At 44.1% G+C, this 21,713-nt stretch overlaps 2 protein-coding genes across 2 annotated transcripts in view; both read right to left on the bottom strand.

The window, feature by feature from the left end:
• Window positions 1–7,479, bottom strand: part of PTP4A1 (protein tyrosine phosphatase 4A1) — a 60,293-nt gene extending 52,814 nt beyond the window's left edge. Inside the window, exons 1-3 of the mRNA XM_085610896.1 lie at window positions 7,343–7,479; window positions 4,503–4,595; window positions 1,371–1,501 (exon numbers count right to left, since the gene is read on the bottom strand). Coding sequence (XP_085467022.1) covers window positions 1,371–1,501; window positions 4,503–4,595; window positions 7,343–7,447 — 329 coding nt within the window. The 5' untranslated portion in view covers window positions 7,448–7,479. The remainder of the gene's footprint in view (window positions 1–1,370; window positions 1,502–4,502; window positions 4,596–7,342) is intronic.
• LOC146817303 (uncharacterized) lies at window positions 7,462–15,069 on the bottom strand. Its single transcript, XM_085610898.1, has 2 exons — window positions 14,856–15,069; window positions 7,462–7,902 (listed from the first exon to the last, which is right to left on the bottom strand). The coding sequence occupies exons 1-2, from the start codon at window positions 14,892–14,894 to the stop codon at window positions 7,807–7,809; spliced, it is 135 nt and encodes a 44-aa protein (XP_085467024.1). The 5' UTR covers window positions 14,895–15,069; the 3' UTR covers window positions 7,462–7,806.
• Between the last annotated feature and the right edge of the window lie 6,644 nt (window positions 15,070–21,713).

Here is a 21,713-nt window from a genome sequence, read left to right as displayed (position 1 = left end):
AACTGGCAGGCAATACACCGCACTGCCCAACGTCTATACACAGGAAGGAAGCATGTGCTTTAGTTATCTTTAACATAAAGTACACCCGCTGTGCAGCCCAGCCGTTTCTCCTAGCCAAACGTTCGCTCTCGCTCCAGTGGAGATCCACAGAAGCTCCACTAGTGGAGGCTTGGCAGGGAGCAATGTATAAATCTGGGAGGGCAGAGGAGGATGCCTTGTGCTAGGAGGAGGACCACCACATTGTAGTAATCTGGTCCACGCTGGTAGGTAGGATTCAAGATGATTTATTCAGGTTAGTTACAGGATCAGTAGTACAGCAGTATTCAGCAGTGAATCAGATGTAATCCAGCCAGTATAGAGCCCCACCAGGAGCAGCCAGCCAGGCGCTCAGCCCATCTCCAACTGTGTTCCCACTCCCAACATTCCATCTTACATCATTAAGGCAGCATTCCACTGGCACATCATGAACCATAGCACCAGGATACTACACACGTGCAAGTGGCCCATTTCACCCCTGTGGGCTACCCTTAACGATCACTTATTACAACATGTGTGGAACAACAATCTACCCGCAAACTGCACAGACCACTTTCACACATTACACCCGGACGGCACGCCGGGAGGGGTATCCTATCTAGCACACCAGCCTTGCCTAACTGGCTTTAAGTCCCCTCGTCATCTGTTTCAGATGATGCAATGTAGTGCTGAAAAGACTACAAAATTGGGTCTAGTGATCCAGTTATAAAAACACACAAAGAGAGGAGGGGGCAGCAAGCAAAAAAAACAGTGTACATGATAATGCATCATTAGGGTCAAAAAGCTGGACTGCTGAAAAGGAAGGTCTTGAATAGTCACCAGCACATTGGGCTACTGGGTACTCCAATACAGCCTGAACAAGACTGATTGAATATTAACAAAGAAAGGTTAACTCAACTAACAGTATAAGAAAATCTCACATTCATAAATTCAATGAAACTTCTTTTGTGGAGACCAACAAAATGGCCACAGAGGAAGCCTACCGACTATAAAATAAAGGAGACCTGCAGCTTAAATTAGAGCATAAAAGTGTAGCTTCCAGATTCATCTCTGCTGGTTCAACAGATACAAACTAGAAGCTAAGAAAACTAGAAGCTAAGAAATCACAACTAATCATCCTCTCTTGATGCCTATTAATATTGCAACCTCTACAAGGAAATGAGTATTGCATGGCTTGTGGTTTAGTCATAATAAAAATTGACCAGGAAAGGAAATAAAGTCAATATGGTTTACAAAGAACCCATATCAGAATAAGCCAAAAAAGTGAGCAGACTTCAATAGTCCCAACTTAAAATGTATGATAAAGAAGGTATTGTATGTGAAAGTTAACTCACCTTCCAAGACCAGCAACACAATGTACTGCAATGCAACAGCCAGGTTCTTCACGGAATTTAGCTTTCAGAAGGCTGAGCCAATCATCTACAATCTGGTTGGAGGGGGGTGCACCATCGTCAAAAGGCCAATCCTACAACAGAAAAACACTTGGTCGAAATATGGCAACGGTTTTTTATATGCCCTCTGGAGCAGCGCAGTAGTGTTAAAAATCTTAAGTTTAGAATGACCCCTATAAGCAGCACTGCATGCTTTACTTTTTACGGTCTTGCTAGAGTCTGCTTTCACACTTCAGAACTTATACCACCATTATACAGACAGGGCTGACATGCAAGTCTCCCTTAGACAGTGGCTACTGTGATAATAGCTGCAAGACCACACACTGACATCAAGTTCCCCTTCACTTCGGTCAGAAAGGACTACCCCTATATAGTTGTCTCTCCTAGCCGTGGTGTCCTCCCTCCAAAGCCAAGAGAGCAGCAAAATTAGGATGTGCTGAAAGTCACCCGCATGGCCTACGAAAGTTATGGCAACTAGCCATGCAACTTTTTGGTTAGCCCTGCCTTTTTCTGCAGTAGATCATGCAATCCCACGGGAGGTACACTGTGTTTTGTTCTTCAGTGCCATGTTCGGATGGCTTCTGGAATTCATTTCTAAGTAGGAGTGGCTGCTTCCCCCTCATCTCAAGCTATCCACTGACAGCAATGCTTTGCTAGTTCATGGGCACAGGCCCTTTAACCTGAACCTCTGAAGGCGCACTGCATCGCTTGCTCCAGTAACAGGTCTCACCAGTTTCCATAACTGGGACCCCTTGTTTCCATTTTGTGACCCCTCCCCTTTTTTACGCCTTCCATCAAAACAATGCTTTGTCAATGATAGCTTAGAAGCAACATTTGGGTTTTCCAGCACAATTTTTATTTCAATAAGCCTTTGAGCACTTTCGGGTGCTTGGGGGACAGAGCTCAACCTTCATTCGCCCCAGAGTAAATGGGTATTGTTGTAAAGGGGAGACTATTCCTACTCCAATGGTAGCTCTCCATAGGTGACCCCTGCTTGGAGAATTGGCTGGAGAGCATTTAGAGCAGGGTTCAACGCTCTATAGCGACAAAAAATAGGCCATATGAACATACCAAACAGCTCCTACAACACCAGGGACTGTTGCCACTGCACAGAAATGCAAGGCAATTACATTATCATTAACGTAGGCCTGCTGAAACCCTGTTTTTATAGTAGGCAGGTGCATATTTAGCTGGGTGTGGTGGTGGTTCATACATTTCTCCTTCACAGGGTACGAGCTGAACTGGGACAACTACAAGGCACTTCCTTAAGAGACAGAGGCCTTAGGCTAAAGGTTGAGAAAATTGAATTCCTTATTTATGAAGTGACTACGCACTAGTTCTCCTCCAGCTGCACCTTCAGAGCAGGATATGAACATTGACAATGGGAATGGCGCACAAGTTCAACTCGTTCTTTAGCATGCTACTCTTAACAAGCCCTAAATCCTCGATGAGAAGACTTGATCTTGACAAGCCATACAGGCCTGCAAATGATATGCAGACAAGTTCTGTGGGTGGGAAATTGAGCAGACTATCAAAGAGAATCTTATCTAGCATAACCCCTTTCTCAACTGACAGACTTATGCCCTTCAGAATGTTGACGGCTTAAGTGTGTGAACGGTCTCAATCATGCATTGGTGAAATCAATAGGTCTCTCCAGCTTCTTTTCAAAATTATGTCCTGCGCTGAGAAGAACAAAAATGCCACATTTGCGTGCCAGTGTAGTACAAGATGCATGCAGTGCCTAATTTGCAAATAAATAACTGTCAGAGCTCAAGCTTCTTCTCAGAAGGCTGTTGCAGCTTGTACTGTCAACTAGACCTGCCATTTCGGCCCCATGCAGTATAAACATCACACCCCTATAAAATGTGAAAATTTGAGCAATCCGAAGCCAATTAAAACAGTAAGAATGGCCTGGACGCAGTAGGATAAAAAACTTTTTTTTTTTTTAAAAGAAAACTTATAAAAAGTTGATAATTGTTATACTTCATTGTTAAAATAAAAGACAGTATCAGCATGTGTTGGACTGCCCTGACTGCCCCAAGTGCCAATGTTACCAACCAATTAAACGCAAGTGCACAAATTAAGCACTAGTGCATCACGAGACATGTGGTGGGAGTATTTTTTTTTTTTATTACTTAAATTACGTTTATCAGAGGATAGATGCCAAGCTTGGAGATGTGAACGTAAACAGCCCAGTAACTAAATGAATAATTGAAGTGCAGAATTTTAGTAATTTCCTGCTGTGGAAGGATACAAGCCATGCAATCAGATGGATGTTTAACCCCTTCCATGCTGCGCAAATTCCGCCGCTGTGCTGACGGAATCTTGCGCGGGCGTGGTCATGACGGAACGGTTCCGTCATGAGCACAGCTCAACCGTGGCTCATGACGGAACCGTTCCGTCATGAGCACCGAAGGGGTTAAAAGGCTATGCTGCAGGAGAGGGACAGACGTTAAAAGGAATCCAACAAGTGTATACAGCGCACAGCTACTCAGCTCTGCAAGACTCAAATATCACCAGTATCAAAGCAAAACTAATTAACCACTTCAAACAGCCAGGTCTTAATGTAGCATTTGAAGGCACCGTGTCCTTCATTGCCCGAATATAGAAAGGAAAACAATTTCAAGCGTTGGAAGGAAGAAAAGGAGGAGCCACCCAATTTTTCCTCATTTTCAGGACCACTACTAACAAGGCGTCAGAAGAACGCAGTGGTCTTACCGGATAGTAGGAATAATATTCTTAGCCAGGTACCGCCTCCCTGGCTAAAATGCAAGCTAATGAGGGGACAGGCAACCCATACATAGTAAGCAAAGAATGACAGTCCACAAAAAGTAGAGTTACTACCCGAAATAGGTGTTTGACAACATTCAACTAAAAGACACCAGTGAGGAACTTTAAAAAATAAATCAGCAATAGCAGCCGCCCCAGGGAGGTCACCAACACTGTATGGTGTCGCCATAGCAAGTTTCTCAATACTGTGAAATTTAACAATAATAAACAAGCAATAGTAATATAGATCAAACTACTAAATTGCTAACAGGCTTAAAGACACAAATGTGATTGAGATTTACTCACCAACACCTGGATGCCTTCTTTTTCTACTGGAGCAGTGTCATATGTGGCTTCACATACTCTTACCACTGTGGTAACACCATACTTCTTTAGTTCCTTTGGGGGAGAGGGCAGGCATTACAGGAATACTAGTCATGGAACAAACTGAAGTAGTGCCCTCTGGGCTGAAGGTCAACATGACACCAAATGCAAGTTGAGCTAATACAGTAAAGACATACAGGCATTAATTTACTGCCACACTAGTGGAACCCCATTTGTTTATGAAAGGCTATACTCCCCAAATATTTGTAAGTTTCAATACCGTAATATGAAAGCATACGATAAGCACGTGGTACATGGCACATGTGCAACAACTCTATAGCTATTATTGGATAGAGAATAAGATAGGCATGGGACTAGAACAACCAGAGTATAAGCATTATAGAGCACTGCAACGCGCCCCCACCCCTCCACTTAGCTCCTTAACAAAATGTAACAACCGTAACACTTTCTGCGGAAGACTACATTTGAATTACAAGAATACACTCCGCTTCCTGTTTGCCACAGGTCTAACAGTGTCTTCACCTATCGAGAATTTTTTTTTATTGAACTAGTTTTGAAATGCACATGTGTCTTTGTGAATGTGACACATGGCGCCTTAATTCAGTCACTAATGCGCTCAGTGAGTGCAAATATAGCTTTCCCCACTTCCCTAAGAAGATTTACCCTGCACCTTTTAAAACCGAGAAGTGATCTAATATCGCATGCCCTGTATTTGGCAGCGTTTGTTTGTGTAAATGGAACCGTAGGACCCGGATTCCCAATTACAGTCCTGTTCTGACTTCCAGTGACCTGGTTGGTTTGGGACTCCCAAGACTTGTCTACTAGCCTTCCTTAAGCATGAAGTTCAATGGCTCAGACACCTTTAACTTCACTCATTATGCACTTTTAAATGTTGTATTCAGGATTTCTTAATCATTTTTGCATGGTGACTTCAAGATGAATATTTGCGCACAGTCATTAAGCGCAATTAAATGAATGCTTACATTTGTCGTTAAAACATAGCAGTTACAAGATAAAAAATGGCTGTTGCCCAGAGTGGAAAAACAGTCTGCTACATGATATATACATGGTCAGGTAGATTAAGTGTGGGGCCACCTCAGTGCATTCTATGAAGGGGACAACTGTAGAGAAACTCATGGAGGGAAGATCCTGCTCCCACTTTGGGTCCAACCATAGACTGAGAATGGTTATGGAATGTGGTGTGCTGCTGACTATATTTAAAGGACTTGGAAACAAGACAAAGATCTATATGAGCCAAGTCACCATTGGTGCTTCCAGAGGGTTGAGCTATGCTGCATTTTTCTTCCAGCTATGAACAAGCCTATATACCTTGTTGTTGCTTACCTTGCTTAAGAGGAAGCTTCCATTAAGCCACAAAAGGTCCAAAGATGCAGCCTTAGCACCTTGAAGCTAAATTTATCGTTCACTGGAGGACAGATTCTAGCATCTTCACGGGCAGGTGAGTGGAGTGGTGCTTTTTCCTGGTGAACATTTCCTTCCTGCACCGAGTTTTGATTTGGTCTCTGTTGGCTCTACTACCAGGCAGCTCAAGAGATCCCAGAGTGGTTAAGGGGCTCTACACTAACTGTCAAGCACTGTGGGTTGCTTCTCCTTGCCAAACAGTATTAATAAGAGCTGCCACCCGCATCCTCTGAAGGATAAATAATGACCTAGAGACTCTAGAGGGATACCACGCCATAAGATATGGTTATACCGGACCATAAACCACGAGACTTTAAGCGTATCCCCAATTATTGGCCACCAACAGTGCATTGTGTTTATAGCTATGTGAATGCATTACCATTTTACTATGCAGTGTACCTTTTTTCCATTCAATTCCCATTTGTAAAATAAGTATATTTTGAGGTATTAAAGTGTTGACTTTAGAAAGGCTCAACTCGTGTTGGACATTCACATCTATACTTTAAGTGTAACAATGTTATTGTACTATGCCCAGACAACCCTATACCACCTTCCTCAAGCTACATCTAAACTGCTTTCTCATGTTCACCTGGAGTCATGGTGGTTTACTATAAACAACATTTCCTCAGATGAGTGAAGGTGTCCGGTAGCAAGGAACACCACCACTGACCTTTAAGAAGGCCTGCCTATTTCTACGACTGCACGGTTTATAGCGTTACCACCAATTGCAAGCAAGGTCGTATTGGCTCCAACAGTAAACATTTATCAGATAGTAGAAATAACTGTGCAGCAGAGGAAAGCCTGTCACCGACAGACCCCAATAAACTACCACCTCTGACCTCACCACTCACTAATCCCTGCATTCCAGTCCTGATCCCCGGGGGTCGCCACCATATCTTTTAAGCAGATGGAGACCAAAGTAGAGAGGGCGAGGCTAGCAGAGGCAAAGAGTGAGAAGCTGTCTCAGAGATAAGCTGCAACCGGAGAGGGGGAAAAAGGGTGAGTCAGTGCTCACCGGAGGTAAAAGAAAGCACCCACTAACTTTTAAACTGCTTTAATAGCCAGATTTACAAACATACCTTTAATACACAAGTATGAAGGATAAGCATGCAGCTGAAGAGTGTACACATTCGTGGGCAACGATTTAGCTGTATTTTAGGCAGTTTAAGAAGTGGTTAGTGTTAAAATGAAGTCAACCCTTCCAAAACATAAAACGGGATATACCAACGGCAATATAAAACTATTTTAGTTAGCACAGCTTTTGAAATAGAACGCTTTCTGTAAGAGAGCTAGTCATTACAACCTATTCAGTAAAGAACACTTAAGTATACAACTCTTTTTTAAATACAAACTATACCCACAATCTGACAATACTGTACCTCTATAAACTTGCTTAAGGTTGCGTTTGTTGGGTTGTGTGTGATGAGGAATCGCATGTTCTTGTAGGTTATTTCCACGGGTGCTGGGCGATTCATGCGAGCCATTTTTCAAATTTTAGTTTAAAAAAAAAAAAAAGTTTAAAAGTCCAAGATTAGGTAAAGAATAAAAAAAATTCTTAAGGGAATATTTATGTAAGGAAACTGAAGGTTCCGTCACTACTCCACGTTGAATTTGCAATGCTTGCAAGTATGATGTTGAAACAATGGGAAGTGAAATGGGACTTCCTAGCGAGAAGCAAACATTCTTCCGTCCAGTAATACTGAGACAAGAAAGGCAGTGCACTGGGATTTACCCCATCCAGGTCCTTTCTGAGGTGCCCAGCCGAAGCCCAGCAAGCTCTTCTGATCCAGCTTCACTGCTTTTAGGGAGGCTTCTTTGTGGAGTAGTAATGAATTTCTACAGTTCACTTGTCTGCATAGAGGTCATGCTGTGCCTGGCAGTAGTCTCCACTGCCCTTCAGAAACTCCATAAATGTGTGACCAAGTACACCACAGAACTGCTGCGAAAAACAAAATTACAAAGGTTTTCACCAATTATCCACATTTAAGGGTCACATAAAAAAAAAGCAGTTGTTCACGTAGATATTACGGCATCAGTTATTTACCAACTTAAACATTATTAAATTTGATTTCTGCAGCATCTCATGAGCATTCTGAATTTGTTTATATCATTTCCCTAGCACGTAAAGTTTACATGTTTATGATTTTTAATCGTGCATTCGGGCAAGGAGCATTAAATTAGAAGGCCACAGGCCGTAGCCAAGATTTGGGATATAGGGTTTGCTTAGAAGACCTAAAACTTTTTTGCAACCATAACCGGACTATTAACACGACTTATAAAGTAAAAGGAAGAAAGGGCAAACAAGCATCACCCCCCCCCCCACACACACACACACACATTACTATTATGACAAATAAGGAATAAACAAAAACCCACAGCAAGGTAGAGAGCAGAACAGACATTCTAAATTTTACATGAGGTGTGCCTGCGGTTTCTGTCTTATGGTATTCCTGCATTCAGGAAAGCTTAATGAAACAAAATATTTAGGAATTGGACATCATAGGAAATGCAGAAATGTATGTTGACCGTTTTATGGATTAGGATTGGGGCTTCCACCGTTTGGTTTTTACTGATTTTTCAATTTAAATACAGACAGAAAACAGCATGGGGAGTTTAAACAGGATGCAATTTCTTTAAATACAGGTATATTGGACATAGTTTTGTATATGCAGAGAAGTCTGCAATGGCATACATTTCAAAAGACACTTAAGCATGGAAAACAAGGATTCAGTCATTTCCCATTTTAGCTTGCATAGATCATTTTGCACACATCACAACTCGCAGCATCCGCCATACCCAAAAAACAACCATTTTCTAACAGCACAGATACACAAAAACATGGCTGACTCTGCGAGTTACGTTGTGTTCGATCACAGTAACTGATTGCAGTGGTTTTACACATTTAAGTGGGCAGGCACTGCCATAGGGATTTCCCACAGCCTTTTCATGGCGTTCCCACTGCCAAAGGATGTTGGAAAAGGACTCTGGGGGCACCTAGCAGGGCCCCCGTCACACATGGGTCGCTGCTATGTGGCCAGCGTGGGACATGTGGTGCCCCCACCCCTAAACACCCATGCACTGTGCGTCAGGCACCACATTGTGCATAGATGTTTCCCAACATGCCATTTACTAATGGAGCCCTTTCCTGTCCGCCGCACAAGACGCAGTAGTAAAACAGCATTTTTCTGACCGCCTACCTACACAGCGGTCTAATCATAATATGGTGGATGGAACCACTGATTACTTGTAGGGCGGTCTCCATCCCGCTGCTATGGCGGTTGGACGATCGTAATGAGGCCCTCAGTTTAGTACTGGAGTTTTCTGTGAATATACACGAACATACACTAAAAAAAAAAAACTGTTATCCTTAAACTATGGCTCACTAGTGCATAAGCTTTTATTCTAGTTGGGAAAAAATACTAAAGAAATTACAGTTCTACAGCAAAACCTTAAATTTGTCAATTATGTCGCACTATTACATATGGGATCACTGGGTCATTACCTAAGTGTTAATATTAAACCATCACGGACACAAATTCCACAAATATAACAGTGAAGGAGACGATTGGTGTCTACCCATGCGAGTATTTGTGGGTGAATCAGTCCAAACAAAAAATGGAAGGTGCACTCTAATGGAAGTCAAACAGGAAATACACTTGAAATCCAAAACGATTCTTTTATTCGCAGTTGTTTTACTAAAAACGGCACACAGCCAACGCGTTTCGTTCCCTAGTGCCACGGGAACTTTGTCAGGGCTTACTAAGAATATCAAAAACACTTTGAGTGAGCATCAAGATTCAGGTTCAGTGCTCATAGTGTATGCAAACACGGCTACAGATAATTTGAGTCAACCAATCCAAGTATTCCTGAAGAAAGAACCAGTGAAAGAGAATATTCAACTCGTATCAAGTAAGCGTTCCTAATAGTCAAAGAAGGTGGATGTGTATAATACCTGAAAAGATCCCTCAATGAAGGGGGAATACGGTACAAAATGAGTCGCCAATGCAGGAGCAGTAATTTCACACAGGTAATAATGATAGAGAACCATTAGATCCCGCTAGCAGCTTTCTCGTCAGCAGTAAAGGAAATCAGACAGCCTGATATCTGTGGACGGCGCGAATCGGTATATTTGTGGGTGAATGGCTGATGATGGAGGGTGAATGGCTGTGTGATGGTGTCTGTTTGTGATGGTGGGTATGTGACTATGGCTGGAGGACATTTACTGACCATTCTGCTGACACGTGACAGGGGATGGAGTTGTAACAGAAGTTGGCACTGTGAGTGTTGCATAGTGCATGTGCTTGCAGACAATGATGGATGTATGTTTCATTGAGGACCGGAAGCTGTATTTTATTGGCTGTGTGGACACTCAAGTTTCTATTCGGGGGGCGGGGGGTCGCCATTTTAAAGTCGAGACTTTAAGGCCACTGTTCTTCGTAAGCCAGCTGATGATTTGGGGTTAGATAAGTATGATCTGTGTAGTATATGGCCCTAACCCTGATGACCTGGATATCTTCCACTATTTAAGCTCTGAATCACTGGATGGGGCAGAGATCTCTTGATCATGGGGGACTTTAATTTTATCATGGATAGAAAGATTGATACTACTAATAGGAACAAACCGGCTAGCATTGTTAGGACCCGAGCAGCCATACTTGAACTTCTACATATACATCAACTAGATGAAGCATGGAGGACACGGTGTTCAACAGTGTCAGGGTTCACATTCTATTCATCCGTGCACAGACAATATTCACATATCAATAGGATTTTTATTAAAACATCACTCTTATAAAAACGCTCACATTGAGGTCTGTCCTAAAATCACCTCTGAGCATAACCCGGTGATGTTAACATTCTAGATGCAGACAACAGTTAGGAATGCCTGCTGTGTCTTCTTTTCCTCGACACATAACACAGAGCATTGTGCACATATTAGATCAGCAATCGGGGAGTATCTAGTTAATAATAAGGGCACAGGTTCTACCTCAGAGGTCTGGGACTGTATGATAGCTTATATCAGGGGAACCACACTTCAGTTTATCCTAGCACAAAGGGGGGGGGGGGGGGGGGGAACGACAGCTCAAAAAGCAGAACAAGGGCTAAAAGAGAAAGTGGCTGCTAATCATAAAAAGATAAAAAATGTTTCAGTACGTATACGGGTGGGGTGGCTTTTGGCTACCAAGATGCAGACAAGAAGGCCAAATCCAATATCAAAATTGGTCAAAGGGGAGTGTGAAGTATATTCTTCTCTGCCTCAGGATATATGTTAAACTGCTTCGAAGCAGGCCTGTCTTCAGTCGTGTACCAATTAGCTTGCGGACCTTTTATCGGATTCACCATGAATAAAATAGCTGAACCAACCATTTCAAACGAGTCAGATTCAAGGATGTCTAACACGTGGCAAGAAATAAGTAAGGAATACTCTCTGCCGACAACACATCAATATACTCCCTGATGGGGTAATCAAACTCCACCGGAATTTTTCGGGGATGCTATTGGTAGAATCTAGCAGCGGAAGGGTATCAATAAGTTAGGACACCTGTATGATGGTCAGGGGTTTCGCTTGTTTGCCACATTAAAAAAGGAGTTTGGGCATTCGCACCGTTCCTTTTTTAAATATTTACAAATAAAAGACTATCTACTGCATAGACAAAAAATCTCAGCTATACCCTATACGTCGGAAATACTGACGGGTATATTAAGCTATCGGGAAAGGTGTTATTAGTGCAATGTATCACAAGTTTATCGCAGAAGCAGGTGTTGACAGTCTGCAGATTTCTACTTAACTAGTCTTCTCAAAACCCATATATCAGCAGAAGAAATACAAGCGGCACTGGATACCCTAGATCAAGCAGTAAGTTCAGTTAATTTGAAATTGCAGCAACATAGGACAATATTAATGTTGTATTATACACCTAAGGTAATCTCCAGATGGGCAACCTATGGATCTTCCTCAAAAACATTGTACAAAATGTAAGTTGTTTGCTGCAGATTTAAATTAAAACATAGGACGGTTGACTGTCCAGCGTTGAATCTAGTTTGGAATAAAGTTTCTGCAATGTTTACAGGGCATCTAGGACACAAATTTCAGCTTACGGACAAGGAAATTTTTCTGGGGTACAAACCTGGGGCTAGTAGGCAAGAGAGGTCATTAAACTATCATTGTTTGTGCACGTCTGTGTATCGCAAGAGCTTAGGTAGACTATCAGCCCAAATACAGACTTTGTCTGGTCTCCGCTTAGACAGGCGTTTAAGCCTGAACTAGCGTTAGGTAAGGCCAGAGGCCCCATGTGCTTTGCTTAGACTTCAATGGATGAAAACCTGCATCTATATGTCCAATGTGCGGTTCAAATGTTTTTTTATATTTCTCTCTTCCCCTCGATGCTTCTTTCTGTGTTACTTTTCGGTACTGTTTCCATAGCTTCTAAATACTTTGTCATACAAATTGCTGAAAGAAAAAAAAAGAAAAAAAAAACAAAAAAAAAAAAAGAGGGAAGCAGACAACCACCTGTTCTCATTGTCAATCACACTATAAGCCTAACTAAAAAGTACAAAGAATGTACTAATTGCTTGATACCTATGTAAAATTTATGCACACCCTGTCAGACGTTATGCTAACTTCTATAACTCAGCATTAAACTAGTGTTTTAAAGACCCAGTAAAACAGAAAGGTGGAAACAGTTGATTTTTGTGGTTAGCATGAGGGGTGGAAGAGCGAGTGCATTTTGTGCTTGAACAGCAGTAAACACATTTCTACTTAGTGGCCCTTATTCTTTTCATAAAAACTGAAGACTAGCATGTTTATTTTCAAGGCAGGTGGGTAGGAAATGGTTGTCAAGAAAAAAAAAAAAGGCAAAATGCCAAGATAAGTTATGATCTAATGACCCTCAAAAGACAAGCCAATCAGATACGACATTCAAATTCCCAGAAGATCTGGCCTGTATTGAAGCATAATGTGGTCATTGGTACGGTTGGAGAGACTCTAAACAAGTACAATTCCCTGTGTGTGTCTTTGGGCCTATTAACAGAATACCAAATGTGAAGTAAAAAAAATCTACAGACAGATCTGGTTCTCCACTTAGTAATCTCATCTTGCCAACCCTCAGTTTGGTTCACTGCCTGTAATGTAGGAAAGAATCACTTTAAGGCCTTGATACTCGTCATTAAGGCTGTGCATGGAAGTGACAGTATGTCCTACAACTTCAGATATACAACAGCCGCTCAAGCTAAAACAAGATGTCTACGCTTAGACATGGACAGTTTCTAATCTAAAGTATACACACACACATACACAGAGAAGCAATAGCCAGAAAATTATGTGATAAAGACTCACTAGCAGAAGGGCAGTCATTAACCTAATTGGATTTTTAGGTCTGGCACCTGAAAGTTTAGCCCACGCCACTAGACAGTTTAAGCTACAGCAATATTATGCTACAGTTTTTTGCTGCCGCAAATACAGAGAAATTCTCATTAACTTGCAATGCTTCATATTAACGTGTGTATGTGCATTTGTAAACGCACGTTCACCCCGAAGGGTATCTTGGAGCTGAATAACAGATATTTGTTAACCAGTTCAATGGAACTCATTTTATCGACCTCAAAAGGATGACAGGCTGAGTGGACCAGTGTGATTTCTAACCTGTGACCATGAGGTCAAACACAGGCCAACACAGTGGATGCATTAGTCCACCAAGCCTTCAAACCCAGACAATGCAACATTCTCTTAAACCCATACTACTGGCAATGCCAATGATCGTTTTAGATTGCCTCTTTGGTTGTCTTCTCTATCAGGACATTCGCGGATTTCTTTCTCGTTAGAAATAAGCGAAGAGGTTCCCTACACGTCAGCAAACCATTTTTCCAGGCCAAAGCAAAACACAGTTACAACGCGAGTGTTACAGATGAATTGCCATGAGAATTACTAAATATGTGCCGGCGGTCCAACAGCAATCACTGCTAATATTAAAGTAGTGTTTACTTGTGGTCGGGAGGGGATGGCGGGGCATTTTTGTATGCAATGATCGTCTACAAGGTTTTAGGATAAAGGAGTTGAATAACTTGCGATTCCAAACGCAAGACATTTTAGCCTAGAAATTTTTAACGGGGGTCTAACTGACCAAGAAGTGTGCGTCCACTTAATTTGTTCATGGCACGTAGTTAAAGTCACAGATTCAATTCTACGGTACAAACGTATGCGCTTGCCTGCGTGGCTTTAATAAAATAATACAGCACAAACGTGAGCCTATAACGCCCTTGGCTATTCCGATGAGGTTTATTTAATGTTGATTTAGACACCGTGAGCAGGAATGAAGACCCTCTGCACTGGACAGCTTCTGGTTAATAGCTCATACATGACAAGTTCTAACTTGTCCACATTTTTCTAGCCACCCGACTCGGCCCCTTAATCCAGAACCCTCCCTAGTAAACGAGCAGCATGTGAGGCTCAGGTGAGGGGCATGTGACGGGCTCACAGCGGCTCCTTTGTGTTCGGAGGCTCTGAGCGCCGCTAATGCGCCCGCGGTCACCGGGCAAGAGAAGGGGGTGGGGGTCTGGCAACAGGAGCAGACAAGAAGGATGGGACGGGTACCGGGAAAAGCAAAAGAGGGGTAAGCTTATCAATACCAGGCACCCGTGTGCCACAGGGTGCGGCTGAAAACCACCCGGTAATTGTAAACCTCGCGAAACCAGTGTTGGCGAATCAAAACCGCCAGAAAGGATGGCCAATAATATCATACACCGAGGAATGATGCGATAATCAGGAAAAACGACTGAGAGGTAGAGAGACTGGGCCTTGTATCGGAAATGCCACTACCATCCATAAATGGACACGTCGGTTTGAGGTGAACATTCACTCAGAACACGGACAGAAACGCGGCGCTCGGTACTTACAGGGCTATGCTTACTCATTGAAGATCGCGTCCTGATCATACAGACGGTCCCTAGTACTTGGGGTAAGGCGGACTCCAGCGGGGCAGCTGGCGGTGTACCATACAGCAGCGGGAAGGCTCGGGGACGCGGCGACGGCGTCAGCTGCACTCTGCCTCCTCCGCGCGCAGACTCCAGACCATGGCAGGATCGAGAACGCGCACGCCCCGCCCCATGCATAAACGTCACAAGCTTTCTATTGTTGTCTATAAAACGAGATGCGTCACAAACCAACGGACAAATCATGTGGCTGCGTAGGCGGGTCCATAGTCCACGGGCCACCTATACACTCCTCACGACCCCTCCCAAATTACGGATGAGTCCAGAACGCGCCTGAGCCCTGAGTACGTTGGACGTCACGACGCAGCAACCGGTGTGAACCAGTTGCTGTCTGAATCAAAGCGCCAGCTTGGTTGGCAAGGGAGGGAGAGGCTGTCAGGAGTGTGGTGGGTACGAGGATTCTCTTCATGCGTCACTGATTACGTGTTGGGTGTGACGCAGAAGTCGTCTGGAAATGTCAGTAGTGTCCGTCGGTTTTCCTACGGTGCTAAGGTTCAAGTCATTGACTAATGTTCAGTCCATTTCACGTGCTGGCAACTACTGTGTCGTGGTTAGTGACTTCTGTACCAGCTACCGCTGAGGCGTATTCTTTGCTCCGCTTTAATAATAAGTCAGATTTCTCCCAAAAAATAATGGTTGTTAGAGATTGGGGTACTGGTTGAAGGGAGTGGGACTGGGAACCCTGTTCAAAGCAACAATAAGCCTAGTCATGTACTCAGCCCTTTGGTAGCATGGCACAAAGCAGTCAGGCTAAACTTAGAGGCAATGTGTAAAGTATTTGTGCAACACCACTTCAAACAGTATTAAGCATTGGCAAAGAGTCCTGTTCGTGTGAAAGAAGGTCTCCTGGAGCAAGGAGAGCCTCGCTGGTCTGCGGGGTGCGAAGAGCAGGTCGGTGCAAGAGCAGGTCAGGAGTCACAGACCAGCAGCCTGGAGCTTTGAGTTTTTTTTGTGTGGTTTTTTTGCATATTTATATAGCACGAACTGGACCCGAAGGTATTGGAGCGCTTTACATAGGACCGTATTTACATTACACATTCGGGCACGGGGAGATTAAGTGATTTGCCCAGAATCACAGGATGTGGACGCGACCTCGAGGCTCGAACCATGGTTTCCTGCACCAGAGGCGGCAGCGCAGCCGACGGACCACATCCTCTCCCCAAGTTGGCAGTCCACACGGGTGACCAATACTTGCTGGGCAAGGAGATAGGCTTGCGCTAATTTTTGGTGCGAACGGTGCGGTTCTGCTGCAAACAGGCCCATTCGTAGTCACGAATAGCCCAGAAGCTTGAATTTAAGATCTTAAGAGCCACAAACAAATAAGGCACAATCGATTATAAGACTAAGAGCCATGGAGTTGCGTCCTCGATTCAGCCTATCTTCCCAGTTGAGAATGAATCATGACAATGAAATGCATAATTTCCTGTACTATCATGACTTGCAGTACAAAATTTACATTCTATTAAGGACACGGAGGCGAGGATTATGCTTCTCAATTTCTTTACTACTCCAATAGCAGCCAATGATAAAACAGTAAACATTGTAAAAACTACATATCCCATGAGGCTTTGAACCACGCCTCCTTCATTAACCAATCAAACGTGTCCATAGTATACAAAATAGCGAGGCACCATCTTGACTACCTCTTTCTTTGCAATAAGAAGTCTCAAGTGTTCAGTAAACAAAAGCAACAGTTCTGGCTCTCAACGGAGAGCAACTGCTAACAGGTCCCAGACTAGACAACTATCCTCCAAGAGTGAAGACTTCTTTGGCATGAGGAATTGCAGATTCAACTCTGTTTGGAGTCAGTTCCTGAAATCAGAAAAAAGTTTGAAAATACGGAACCAAGAAATCTTGTGGTATCACAGGGCGGGAAATAACATAAGTTTTATGCATCATCAGACAGCATGACTGTTGTAAATCTTACCTGTCCCAACTGGTGGGATAATCCTCGCCTCCGTGTCCTTAATAGAATCTAAAATTCTTGTCGCGATTGCTGTAAAATTTTGTATACTATGGCAGAACCGGAGGCTCAGATTATGCTGGTTCAAAGCTGACCAACAACAGAAGAAACATGTGCAATGGGTTTCTAATAAAATACTTTAAACATTGAATCAGATGACCAATCTGCAGCCTTCCAAATGAGACCCCATAATGAAGGCTTTAGACGACATAGCGCCTCTTGCTGAATGCGCCCCATAAACAGAAATATCTATACCAGCTTCAGCCATCACACGATTGACCCAACGTGCCAGAGTGCCGCTGAGACTGGGCGAAATGGTTTCCGGATTGCCAAGAGTAATTGACGCTCAGGGGCTGACCTGTGAGGTAAAGTACGTTTTTCATACATCTTTAAGCATTTCAAAACACATAATTTCTCATTATGAGGAAAAGCGGGATACTCAACTGAACGAGACCTCGTTTTCATTCTTCTAGAGATGATAAAAGAAACACCTTGGGGAGAGAAAACCCTTCCTGCTAAATCTAAAGCATGCACATCAGCCACTCTGCAATTCTATTGGTTAGGGGTATACCCATCAATAACCCTCCTATTTACCTGGTTATCTGAAACGCAATTTATAAACAATTGGTAAGGAGGAAAGGATAAATAAATATTTTTGAACACAGATACCTTTAATTATCCTGTCATCTGCGTCTGAATTCGCATTTTCTTATTTAACCATTTAGTCGTTGAGCATATACAATAAACATATATTTACAATTAACACCTCTAAAACACAAACAAACTATGGCTACTGTCCGCCAGAGAATATTCCTTGTTGTGGAGCCACCTTTAAATAGTGTGGACTACCCAGAAGGTTCAAACATTGCATATAGGGACATCACTTTCCGAATTATTCATAAGAGGCAATGTGAGATTGTAACATCCACAAACAATTCAATAAATTTGTAGTCCTTCTGTTAAACAACTGTCGACGCGGTCGCTTTTCAGCCGGTCGATTTCTTATGGCTTCTTCAGGACAAAAGCAACAGCAGCATTCTTATCGCCCATAAGGGTCAAACAAAACTGCCTAGGCTGGGAGGTGTTAGCACTCAGCTAACGTCATGTCCGCTGGAAGGGGCTTGCATCTATCGCGATGTGGACGCTTTCCGCTGGACTGATCCACTTGCTTCAGTTCATCGTCTCTTTCAGCAACAGTCCATGCTCAGCAGTGGCGTTCCTCATCTCCAGTGCAAAACATCTTTTCCACCTCCCGCCGTGCACTCCATCGGCTCAGCGTCTCCATAGCAATGCGTCTCTGCCTGGTCCTGCAAAAAAAACTGTGTCAAAGTGCGCCGGTGGTTAAAGGAGACCTTGCTTCTGCTCAACTGTTCTTAGCAACCCTGGTTCTCGGAGTCTCCTACTAGCTGATCACCGCGCTGCCCACTCTGCGGCAGGAAATAAGACACACAACATAGTGAGTTTTGCAGATAACTGCTTTAAAGATAAATCTTTATTATCCGGCCATAATTCTAACAAAGAGAGAACTTTCGAGACACCCCACAGCGTAGTGTATCTGGGACGTGGCAGGCGAGCAACTTTGATACCGTTTGGCAACTTACACACCAACGGGTGTATACCCACAGGTTTTCCTTCAATGTGGTTATGTCTGGCCGATAAAGCCGACCTGAAATTATTTACTGAACTATACGACAGACCTGATTCAGCACAGTCAGACAAAACATTTAGTATTTCCTTCAAATCAGATCCCACAGGATCCACCTTTTGTTGAAGGCACCAACCCACCCATCGCTTCCATGATGCAGAATATTGCTTGCGGGTGGATGGAGCCCAAGCCTGTTGTATAAACGCGGCAGCCGCTGATGAAAGGCCCTCAATTCGTTCATGTCTCCGGAGAGCATCCAAACCATGAGGGTTAACTGATTCTGGAGAACCGGAGGATGTGGGGAGCCTACTAGGTCCTGGAGCAGCATCGGGAACACAGGCAATTGAACTGGCAGATCCACAGACAATTCCAACAGAGTCGGAAACAACAATTGTGTCTTCCATAACAGTGTGACTAACATTAATGACGTTGCCTGTCTCCGTACATGAGCAGCTACTCTCAGAATCAACACGAAGGGGGGAAAGGCATAATTCCTCTGGGAACCCCAGTGATGGAGAAATGCGTCCGTTCCCAGTGCCATCGGATCCGGTCTCCAGCTGTATAGGTGGGGAAACTGAGCATTTAGGCGAGATGCAAAGAGGTCTATCAGGCAAGAGCCTCGAAAACCCATGATCTCTAGAAACACAGAAGGCTGGAGTCTCCAGTCACTGAAGTCCCTGAGAATCCTGGAGTTCCAATCTGCCACTTGATTGCTTTTGCCGGGAATGTATTCTGCCACAATCCTGATCTTCTGAGCCAGGCAGAAGTGCCAAAACTCCCTTGCAATATTGGCTAAAAGTCGGGATTTCGTCCCTCCTAGGCAATTTATGTAGCCTACCGCCGACACATTGTCCGTTCGCAGGAGGATGCAACAATTGCTCTTCAATGGGGAGGTTGATCTGATGGTAAACAAACCTGCTAACAACTCTAGACAGTTGATGTGTAATTTTAATTTCTGCGGACCACCGACCACCAGTGGCATAGTCTCCGCACCTTGCGCCCCAACCCCATTGACTGGCATCTGACTCAATAATGACTTCGGAAGAGGCTCCGAAGATGGCATTGCCATTCCAGGCCTCCAAATAAGTGAGCCACCATTGCAGCTCTTCTTGCGTGTCTATAGGCAGGGCAATCAGATGGTCGTACGAGAACCTTTGCTGCAGATAATGGATCTTGAGGCGTTGTAACGCCCTGTAGTGGAGAAGCCCTGGGAAGATAGCCTGAATCGAGGAGACAAGGAGACACACAATCCTCGTCAGGGAACTCAGAGACCTTCTGCTTCTACAGAGTCGTTCATATCTCCCTCTTTATGGATTTGATCTTGGGTGCCGGGAGGAGCAACTGGGCATTCACAGAGTCGATTTGAAAACCTAGGAAGTCTACCAGGTGAGGGGGGATAGTCATGGATGTTTTGGTGTTGATCACAAAACCCAACTCTTGTAACAGAGATATCGTCCATTGTAAGTGAGTGCACAACAGTGTGGGGTCCTGTGCTAGGAGAAGCATGTTGTCAAGATAAACGATCATGCGGACGCCCATTTCTCGAAGACGAGTGATCACTAGTTTCAGAAGTTTGGTAAAAATCCACGGTGCTGAGGACAGGCCGAAGGGGAGGGATAGATAATGGAACCATTGCTCTTTCCACTGAAATTGGAGACATTTCTGATAGGAGAGTCAAATGGGGACTGTAAGGTAAGCATCCTTTAGGTCCAAACGTACCATCTAATCCTTTTCTAGCAGTAAATCTCTCAAAAGATGGATTCCATCCACCTTGAAGTGCCTGTAGACAACAAAAGGATTGAACTCCCAGAGATTCAGCACTAATCTATGTCCTCCTCCCTTCTTTTGTACCAAGAAAACGTTGCTGCAAAAACTTCGGGAATGAAGGGTCCCATAGCAATAGCCAGTTTGGCCAAAATCTCTTGAAATTCTGAGTCTATAAAAGATTGTTCTTGTAGGGAAAAATGGAGAGGAGAAAGGGGACGTGCCTGAAAAGGAACATCTACTAACTCTATCTGGTACCCATGAACAGTGTGAATGATCCACGCATCTGAGGTGATTTTTGTCCAATTGTACAGAAAATGCATTAGTCTGCCTCCCAGAGGAATCATAGGAAGGAGAGGTGGATTTACCTGAAGACTGGGCATCGTTGTTGCGGTGCGAAGTGATGCGGTGCTCGTCGCGGTGCTGGCAGGTCACGGTGCAAGCAGCGGCATCGTCGTTGCTGAAGCACTGTCATCTGACGAACTAGAGTCGATAGCATTGGTAGGCCAAGGCTGCGGTGCGGGATGAGGGCGGTGCATCATGTAACTTTCCGAGCGGGCCCTCGAACCACGGTGCAAGCAGCGGCGTCTATGTTGGTGTGAAGCGGCGTCATCGGGGATACCAAAGCGGTGTCGTGAAGCAAGGCGGTGGGTTGTGCGGTGCCCACAAGTCATGGTGCGAGCAGTGGCTCTGTTGCAGCATCAGATGGCATTGTCAGTGAGACCAGGGTCAGGTGCAGCGTTGCGGCGGTGCTCTCCGCGGTGCCTTCAGGACACGGAGTCGGCAGTGGTTTCGTAGACAGCGGTTGGTTGCTTTTCTTCTGTTGCAGCACAAAACACACAGTCCCCAGTGCTAAGGGCAGAAAAACTTGAAGTCTTTGCTCTTCCTGGGACCTCTTGAACAGCAGGCAAGCTCTACCCCAAGCCCTTGGAGATACTCAAAGGAAGAAGTAGTAGAAAGTTCAGTCCAGTCCTTTCACTGCCCAAGACAGAAGCAGCCACTGCAGGCCAACACAGCAAAGCACACAGCAAACTGGTAGTTTCTCCTCACAGCTTCTCCTGCGGCCTGGGACCATGATTGTAATGTCTGGCTATGGCACTAATAGAGAACAAAAACTTCCCTTTAATCCCCCAACCAACCCCCGACCCCAATATCTCATAAACATTGATGTATTTGTCGCGGCATGACGTGCCCCTGACCCCCAACGGGGGGTAGAAGCAACATGTAGCCAATGGATCCCCACTAATAGGCCCCTGCCCATGTTAAAGTCTAACGGCAGAGGAGCATATGTACATTTGTAGCCCATTTATCATCTTCATCCGAATTGTTCAATCTTTGTGTAGGTCTCGGCAGGGTATTAATTAGGATGCTGCAGGTTCTGGCCAGTCAT

The sequence above is a fragment of the Triturus cristatus genome, chromosome 6 (genome assembly GCF_964204655.1).
Source record: "Triturus cristatus chromosome 6, aTriCri1.1, whole genome shotgun sequence".
Classification (NCBI taxonomy): Eukaryota; Metazoa; Chordata; class Amphibia; order Caudata; family Salamandridae; genus Triturus; species Triturus cristatus.
Note: the sequence above shows the minus strand (reverse complement) of the source record. Positions and strands in the feature narration are given on the sequence as shown.